Here is a 9781-nt window from a genome sequence, read left to right as displayed (position 1 = left end):
AGAGTTAGCTTTACCTCCCCCCACCCCTCACGCCCCCCATTTCTCTGGCTCACGAAAGATCAGAGTGCGTAGGGGCTTCGCGTTCAAGCTGCTAGAGGATCAGCCCACCGATGCGAGTCGGGAAGGACGCCCGGTTTTCCAGCGTCGCTTCCCTGGAAGCTCCGGAGGCCGCCAACCCCGCCCACCCTCCTGCCACGCCCCGCAGGCTCCGCGCTGGGCCTTACGTCATCAACACGAGCCCTCAGTGTTCAAGCTCGGCGCGCGCGCGCTGCGAGCCTGTTCTACTGCCCGGAAACCGTGCGGTGCTCGCCGCCACTCCCTCGCGTCATGTTCTCTGGTGTCCCCCTCGCCGCGGACCCCTGGTCCAGGGTCCCGAAGGGCCCGCTCGGCGGAGTTGGGCCGACCTCCACACCCCGGGCAAGCAGGAAGGGTCTGTCCCTGGGGTCTGCGATGAGCTCCCCTGTGCTCTTCTCACCGGTCGTCCGGCGAAGCTCTCAGAGCTCTCGGTAAGTGATTCCTCCCTGGTTGGGTCCAGCGACCCGCAGACTCACGGCCTCGGGAGGCCTAGTGAGGAGGCCCTGAAGTCTCTGTAAGCGTTGGGGGTGGGGTGGGGGAGAAGACCAGGGATGACAAAATATTGGGAAAACAGACCTCCGCCACCTTTGCCTGTTATTTCAGCTTCACCTTGATTGATTCATCACTTGAGTCCTTGCTTTGCACTTTTCATGGAATTACCTTTGCGCCAAAGCGAAGAACAAGCTGGATTTGAATCAGTGTCACCTCCCACCTTCTTACCACCCTTTATGTGGAGTAAGTCACTCGTGATTCTCCTCACCTGTGAAATGGCGCTAATACTACCTGACCTGCACTTTGCTTCACTAAGGCCAGATATGAAACACCAAGATGCAGATGTGAAGTGATGGTGGTAATGACGACCTGCAACCCTAGAAAGTCATATAATGCCTAACTTACTGGTCATTAATATCTGCTGATTGATAATTATAAAGGACTTTTAGCTACAAAAATTCCCTTTGTAGTTAAATTAATAGGGAAAAGACGTTCTACAGTGGGATAAGAATAATAGTTTTGTAACCAAATAGAAGTGTGGAGCAGTAGTCCACATCACTGGTTAAAGCATGTGCCATCCTGCCCATGTCCATAATCAACCTAGAACTTTAGAAGAAGGTAGGTAAGATGTTTCTGAGTAGTTTCCTCTGAATTTGCCCATCAAAAGTGAATTTTCCCTTGCAGGACAGTTTTGTAGTAATTTAAAGGAGAAACAAGTTTGAAAGAATGTACTCTTTTCCTTTTGCATTTTGAAGAGCACATGCTCATGACCCTATTTCATTTCTTGCTTGGTTGCACAGATCTGGTAGATTCTTAGATTTCTAGAGCTGGACAAGAGCTTAAGGATGATCAAACACAATGTTTGTAAATATTTTTTACCATAACGTGTGATAAACTCTGATATTTTATATTGTAGTTTGTTTTTCGAAAATGTTGATTGAGACCCTCAAAGTGACCTGCAATTTGAAAAACACTTATCTAGCCCAATCTTCATATTTTCTAGCTAAGGAATCAAAAGTTATAAAAAGAGACAGGCATCTAATTACTACAGCAAAAAGGTCTAAAGCCAAGTTTTCTTAAATCCCTTTATTTTTAGTGATTGATATATTTAATCACACATTTATACATAAGCTGGTGTTCTTTCCACTGTCACATCTCTTCTTGTTTATTAAAAATCTCTTTTTTATAAAATTATGTACACGAATTACAATAATGGAAAGTATAAATTACAAGTGAAGTAATATGGTCTCTTTTCTTTAGAGGAACACCTACACGAATGTTCCTACACCACTCCATAACTGAGACTATGAACTATGATGTGAAAAGCTTTGGATCTTCTCTCCCTGTTAAAGTCATGGAAGCCCTAGCATTGGCTGAAGGTGGGTGTCATCTTCCCATTTGCCTCTATTAGCAATTCCAAAATGAAGTTTAGCCATTAGGAAAATGCAAATCAAAACCACCCTGAAATAACACTTCACACTCTCTAGAAAGGCTATTATTAAGAAATGGAAAATAACTAATAAGGAGGTGGAGAAATAGAAACCCTCCTACATTGTTGGTGGGAATGTAAAATCAGGTAGCCTGTGGGAAACAGTTTGGCGGTTCCTCAAAAAGTTGAACATCTACTTCCGGTTACATACCCCAAAGAACTGAAAGCAGTGACTCAGATATTTTTATATCACTGTTCATGGTGGCATTATTCACGATAGCCAAAATATGGAAAGAACCCAAGTGGCCATCAACAGATGAATGGGTAAACAAAATGTGCTACATACAATTCTGTAAAAAGGATTGAAGTTTTGATACATGGATGAATCTTAAGAAGTGCTGAATGAAATAAGCCAGGCACAAAAGGACAGATATATTATTTCATTTATATGAAATAACTAGAAAATGAAAATTCATTGAGACAGAAAGTCTCTACAGGTGGGGGCGAGGAAATCAAGTTATTGCTGATAGATACAGAGTGTCTGTTTGGAGTGATGGAAAGGTTTTTGTAATGGGTGATGGTAATGGTAGCACAACATTGTGAGTATGATTTAAACCACTGAATTGTTAGACTTGAAAGTGGTTAAAATGGGGGGTTTATGTTGTATATATTTTACCACAATTTTTTTTTTAAGTGTTTTAAGGAAGACTTTTAAAAAAAATGACGCCTAGGGCTGGCATGGAGATTGAAATTTGTGCCTTCTCTAGTATACCTAAGAGATATACTTAAATGGGGAGATATGGTCAGCCCATTTGGTTTTTCATTATAATTGAGAAATACCATAAATTGAGAAGCAGGATTAGTTCTTTCTAACACAAATTAAATCTTTAGTGGTTTCAAGTAGTGCATATGCAAATTTAGTCCAATTAATCAGTTGGTAGGGTATATGAAGTTTAGTTTTAAAAGCAAACAGGTGCTTCATGTTTTTTTATTAATGTAGTAAAATCAAGTCCTGCCTCCATTTTTAGATCATTTGTAGACCCGAGAGGCTGTACGCGCAAATTCTTAATGATGCAGTGTAGTATAAATTTAGAAGATTCTGTTAGCAGAGAATTAAAGTGGAAGTTTAGAAGATCCAGTCAACATAGGTTTCAGAGAGGTAACATTAAGAATGAGGGATTGGAGAGGGAAGGCAAGAGGGAGACGGATATTGAGAGAACCAGGAGGAAGGAGAGAAAATGGCATCCACGGATTATAGTACCTATAGCCAAGCTGCAAGGATATGCATAGACCACCCAGACACATGGGCAACAAAGTTATGGACCTATAGACAGCCTACAGGTGTCAGCTATACCCAGGCTCAGACCACTGTGACCTGTGGGCAGACTGCCTATGCATCTTCTTATGGACAGCCACCGACTGGTTATACTACTATGACTGCCCCCCACCCCCAGGCTTACAGCCAGCCTTTCCAGGGGTATGGCAGTGGTACTTACAATACCACCACTGCTATGGTCACCACCACCCAGGCTTCCCATGCAGCTCAGTCTGCATAGAGCACTCAGGCTGCTTACCCAACCTACGGGCAGCAGCCAGCAGACACTGCACCCGCAAGACCACAGGGTAGTAGCAAGTCTGCTGAAGTTAGTCAACCTTAGTCTAGCACAGGGTTTTGCAACCAGTCTAGCCTAGGATATGGACAGAGTAACTACGGTTATACTCAGGTTCCTGGGAGCTACCCCATGCAGCCAGCCACTGCACCTCCATCCTATCCTCCTACCAGCTATTCCTCTATACAGCCGACTGGTTATTATCAGAGCAGTTACTCTCAGCAGAATACCTATGAGCAGATGAGCAGCTATGGATAGCAGGGTAGCTATGGTCAACAGAGCAGCTGTGGGCAGCAGCCTCCCATTAGTTATCCCCCTCCAACTCGATCCTACAGCCAGTCTCCAAGTCAGTATAGCCAGCAGAGCAGCAGCTTCAGGCAGCAGAGTTCGTTCTGACAGGACCACCCCAGTAGCATGGGTGTTTATGGGCAGGAGTTTGGAGGATTTTCCAGACCAGGAGAGAACCAGAGCATGAGTGGCCCTGATAATTGGGCCAGGGGAAGAGGGAGATTTGATCATGGAGGCATGAGCAGAGGTGGGCAGGGAAGAAGATGTGGTGGAATGGGTGCTGGAGGGTGAGGTGGCTTCAGTAAGCCTGGTGGATCCCTAGATGAAGGGCCAGGTCTTGATCTAGACCTGTCTGTAGCTCCAGATGAAGATGCCAACCCTACAATTTATGTGCAAGGATTAGATGATAACATGACTCTAGATGACCCGGTGGACTTTAAGCAGTTTGGGGTTGTGAAGATGGACAAGAGAACTGTGCAATCCATAATCCACATCTACCTGGAAAGCCCAAAGGTGATGCCACAGTGTCTGTGAAGACCCGCTGACTGCCAAGTCTGCTGTGGAGTGCTTTGATGGGGAATATTTTCAAGGAAGCAAACTTAAAGTTTCTCACTTGGAAGAAGCCTCCAGTGAATAGCATGCAAGGTAGTATGTCACCCCGCGAGGGCAGAGGGATGCTGCCCCCACTTCGTGGAGGTGCAGGGGGTCCAGGAGGTCCTGGAGGATCAGTGGGTCACATGGGAGACCCTGGAGAAGACAGAGGAGACTTCCCCCCAAGAGGGCCCCAAGGGAACCCATCCGAGGGAGGAAATGTACAATATCAAGCTGGAGCTGAGCTGGAGACTGGTAGTGCACCAATCCAGGATGTGGAATGTGGACCAGAACATCGCCTGGAGGACAGAATATAACCAGTATAAAGCCCCTAAGCCTGAAGGCTTCCTCCTGCCACCCTTGCCCTGGGTGGTAACTGTGGCAGAGGTGGCCCTGGTGGCATGGGGGAAGAAGAGTGGTCTCATGGACTGTGGTGGACCTGCTGGAATGTTCAGAGGTGGCCATGGTGGAGACAGAGGTGGCTTCCATGGTGACGGGTATGGACCGAGGTGGCTTTGGTGGAGGAAGATGAGGTGGCCCTGGGAGGCCTCCTGGACCTTTGATAATACAGATGGTAGGAAGAAGAGGTGGCCATGGAAGACCTGGAAAAATGGATAAAGGCAAGCATGGTCAGGAACAGAGACTGTCCCTACTAGACACAAGAGACCCCACAGAGCTGCATTGACTACCAGATTTATTTTTTAAACCAGAAAATGTTTTAAATTTATAATTCCATTTTTATAATGTTGGCCACAACATTATGATTATTCCTTGTCTGTACTTCAGTATTTTTCACCATTTGTGAAGAAACATTAAAATAAGTTAAATGGTTTAAAAAAAAAAAAAAGGATTGGGTGACAGGAAAAGTACATAGTTCAGAGAATTGTCAGTTATCTGCCTAAGTCATTTTTATTAAGGATTCAATTCTAGATCTTTGTGATTTTCTGGAATACTGTTTTTGAAATTGCAGTTTTTGACCGAATTTGGTTTAGTGGTTCATGACCAGCATTCAGAAAAAAAATTAAATAGGATAAAAAGGAAAACATCAGAGTCCATCTAATCGAGTAACATTATATAACTTTTGTTTGTTTTTATTTAAATTGTGTCTGAAGGCATCATGATGTAAAATGTATTTCATAATGTGAATGATAGTCAAGAAGTTAAGTACTCCTTGAAAGAATATTTCTCATCAACTTGAACTTTCTCATCTTGCCTATAAGTAAGTCACCAGGGGCTTCAGAGACAGTATCTCCAGACCACTAAACGTCTGCTAACTTCTATCATACATTGTTTTTTTTTTTTAAGTTTTTTTCCCCCTCTCAGAATTCCAGATTAAATTGCATTTAAACCTTTTAATATGCTCCTTATTCATGCTACCACATTATTTAATAATAAATAATACGTGGCTCAACTCTAGACACTCAGAGGAGAGAGCCCCCTAGAAATCACACTATGTAAACTCAAAGAACTCTTTCCCACATAGAAGCCTACAAGTACTGTGTTAAGTCAGAATCTTCGAAGGCTTGCTGGTAGAGGATTTGCAGCTACTATAGTGCTTTCGGGAAAAGCATTATTGAGCAAATACTACATTTCAGTGAAGAGCCCATATATAGCTCAGGCATGATTTTTGTTTTGTTTTGTTTTGTTTTTGTTGTTGATTTTTTTAATGTAATTTTGTAAGGTATGTTCACATGCCTTATAATCCATCCAAAATATGCAGTCAGTGGTTCACAGTATCATCACATAGTTGTACATTTATGGCCATGATTAATTTTAGAAAATTTTCAGTACTTCAGCAGAAGAAATAAAAATAAAAGAGAAAACCCTAAGCATCCCATATCTCTATCCCCTCCATTATTAACCCCTAGTACTGGTGTGGTACATTTGTTACTGTTGATGAAAGAATACTAAGATATTACTGTTAGCTATAGTCCATAGTTTGCAATAGGCACTTTTTTTTTTTTTTTTTTTGCCATATACCCCTCTATTATTTACTCCTCGTAATAGTGTCATACATTGTTCTAGTTCAGGAGAGAATCTTTTTGTATCTGTGCAGTTAATCACAGTCATTGTCCACCACAAGATTCACTGTGTTATACATTTCCGTGTTTTAACCTCCAGCTTTCCTTCTGGTGACTTACATGACTCTAAACTTCCCCTTTCCACCACATTCATCCATAGTTCAGCACTATTATTTATACTCACAGTAATGTACGAGCATGATTTTTAGCTTGTACATTACCAATACCTTTTATTTTGTTTACCATGCCACCCTACCATTAAGTAAAGAGCAAAGCTCAAAATAATTAAATTTTAGGACTAAAAAGTTTACAGAGATGTACCACTAACACTTAAGACATAGTGATATGCCAATTTAGTTTTATCACTTAAAATAGAATGTAGGTGTAGCCTTTCTGAAGGTCAGTGTGATGGTTCCACAAAAAGTTAAGTATGTGGGGGACCATAAGGTCCTGCAACCTCATTATGGGGTATGTCATTTGAAGATCTGAGAGCAGAGACATGAATGGACATGTGCAAACTGTTGTTCATGGAGACAGTAATCATGATTTGCAGTGGGTGGAGGTGACCTAAGGGTACATAGACTGAGGAACAGAATGGCGTATGCATACAATGGAATGTTGAGCAACTGCAAGAAGGAGTGAAGCTGTGAGACACAATGAGGTGAATGGATCCTGTACACAGTATTTGAGTGAAGTACGCCAGAAATAAAGGCAAACTCTATAATGCCTCATCAATATGGACTAACTACAATGTGTAAACTCAGAATTGAATCTTAGAACATAGCCTAACGTGGAAATGATTATTGTAATAGTTCCTAGATTGTAAGCCCTTACAGCAGTCAACTCTATTCCTGAATTGTAATGCCTGTCTCTAAACTTTGAGATGCTGATCCCTTAGTGTATAACCTGATTGGTCTCTGGAACAATGCATATCTCTCAGACACCTGAAACTCAGAGCTAGAGCTTGGCAGATATGAATGTCAGTATTAGTGCATACAACAACTGTTTAAAAAAAAGCTGAAAAAGAGCCCAGACTTCAATTAGTGATATGAATGAAGCAGATCTGGTTAAGAGTAAGGCAAACCAGGCCGAAGGGTAAAGGTTGAAACTGACTGTGTTTTGAAACTTCAACTTCCATGTGAGACCAAGGGAAGAGATGTCTGTTTGGTGCAGGATCTATATTTTCTAAACAGTATAACTCTACAGATGGTTTGTTCAAATACCACAATAACATGGAACTTTGAATAGGAAGTGAGATATGGTAGGTTAGTATAGATTAGAGTGAAATAGTGACACATCCCAAAGTAATTTGAGCAGAGAATAAAAAATATATTTACAGCCTCCCCACCCTGAGGAGCTGGGGGAAGGTGCAGAAGTGTTGGACTTCCTCACCTGAACTGGTGTTGATGTTGTCACAAACATTGGGACTGGCGGTTTGATGTGCCGATCCCTCGATCGTGGTACTTGCCCTTTTGAAGCTCATTACTGCATACGAGAGGCTAAACTTGCATATAATTGTGCCTAAGAGTCTCCCCCGAGTACCTCTTTATTGCTCAGATGTGGCCCTCTCTCTCTCAAACTGAGCCACCTTGGCAGGTGAACTCACTGCCCTCCCCCTACGTGGGACCCGACTCCCAGGGGTGTAAATCTCCCTGGCAACGCAGGATATGACTCCTGGGGATGAATCTGGACCTGGCATTGTGGGATTGAGAACATCTTCTTCACCAAAAGGGGGATGCAAAATGAGATGAAATAGTTTCAGTGGCTAAGAGATTTCAGATGGAGTCAAGAGGTCACTCTGGTGGGCATTCTTATGCACTATATAGATAACACCTCTTAGGTTTTAATGTATTGGAATAGCTAGAAGTAAATACCTGAAACCACCAAACTCCAACCCAGTAGTCTGGACTCCTGAAGATGATTATGTAATAATGTAGATTACAAGGGGTGACAGTGTGATTGTGAAAACCTTGTAGATCGCACTCCCTTTATCTAGTGTATGGATGGATGAGTAGAAAAATGGGGACAAAAACTAAATGACAAATCGGGTGGGATGGGGGAGATGGTTTGGGTGTTCTTTTTTTAATTTTATTTTTTTACTCTTATTCTGATTCTTTCTGGTGTAAGGAAAATGTTCAGAAATAGATTGTGGTGATAAATGCATAACTATATGATCGTACTGTGAACATTTGATTGTATACCATGGATGATTGTATGGTATGTGAATATATTTCAATAAAACTGAATTAAAAAAATAGAATGTAACCCTTTATGTCTTTATTTATTGAAGTAATTTATTGTACTGTTAAGGAGCTCTTATTTGAAGTCATGTTCTCTAGAAGGAACATGAATTTTTATTGAAATGTTTTTTATAGTTCCTGACGGGGATTTGTGTTGCTTTGTAAAAATAAAATCATGAAAGTTACCAAATATTTACTTATAAAATATAAAATATCTGTTAATAACAAAATAATGCTTTTACCCTTTAGATATATTTCTAAAAGTAGTTATCAAAGTTAACTGGCTCTCTCGTTTTGGATGTTGCTGATTCTTGAATTAGTGAAGAGTATTTTCTGTTGTGAATTAATTTTTCGTGTGTGGTAATTTCTATTTTGGTGAAGCATGTGGCAATAAAGAATTGGGTGTAAGGAAGTTTTAAGAGTTTTTCATATTCATACTTTAAGATTAATTACCCACCTCATTTTTTTCTTTAGTTGGTGATCATCTGACCGTCTACATAGAAGAAAGTGGATGGGCTTGTCTGGTCTGCGAAGAGAAACTCATTATTTGGAAGTTTGGTCTGTCACCCATTACTAAGGTATTGTCTCTTCAGAGAGCTAGAAGGAGCTAGAGGAGAAGGATGTGACTTGGTTATTAATTTTTATCCTAATTTTTTAGAGTTGATGGAGAACAATACTCTGAGTCTATTCACGTATTTTGGGTTTGCATTTTCAAGGTGTAATGAAATACTGTGCATGCATACACACACATTTATGTATTGGGAACTCTTCCCTTTAATAATTTTTAAAAAAGATCCATGTTATTTACAGTTAAAATTAGAGTCATTGGAACTTTTAATGAATGTCGTACTGATTGGTTTGCCTAATGAAGTGTAAGATTGCATGCTATCCAAATAAATAAACTGAGTTTATTTCTAAGAAGATAGGACCATGTTTGCTGAATCTATTGAATGATACTTAATAAAATAGGAGAAATCATACCACCTGTTAGTTTAGCTTTCAGTTGTTGGTTTCCAGGAGAGGGGTTACTATTTG

The 9781-nt window shown here is 41.2% G+C and overlaps 1 protein-coding gene and 1 pseudogene across 3 annotated transcripts in view; both read left to right on the top strand.

The window, feature by feature from the left end:
• The first annotated feature begins 282 nt into the window (after nt 1–282).
• The window catches only part of NUP133 (nucleoporin 133), a 58977-nt gene continuing 49478 nt past the window's right edge, over nt 283–9781 (top strand). Inside the window, exons 1-4 of one of the 3 annotated variants that reach the window (XM_037820792.1) lie at nt 379–506; nt 679–810; nt 1828–1946; nt 9221–9324. In XM_037820792.1, the coding sequence (XP_037676720.1) occupies nt 1844–1946; nt 9221–9324 (207 nt within the window). In that variant the 5' untranslated portion in view covers nt 379–506; nt 679–810; nt 1828–1843. Of the gene's footprint in view, nt 507–678; nt 811–1827; nt 1947–9220; nt 9325–9781 lie in introns of all 3 variants that reach the window. The other 2 variants (XM_037820789.1, XM_037820795.1) reach the window with 2 other exon arrangements.
• LOC119526597 lies at nt 3068–5170 on the top strand (annotated as a pseudogene).

Source organism: Choloepus didactylus, chromosome 2, assembly GCF_015220235.1.
Source record: "Choloepus didactylus isolate mChoDid1 chromosome 2, mChoDid1.pri, whole genome shotgun sequence".
Classification (NCBI taxonomy): Eukaryota; Metazoa; Chordata; class Mammalia; order Pilosa; family Megalonychidae; genus Choloepus; species Choloepus didactylus.
Note: the sequence above shows the minus strand (reverse complement) of the source record. Positions and strands in the feature narration are given on the sequence as shown.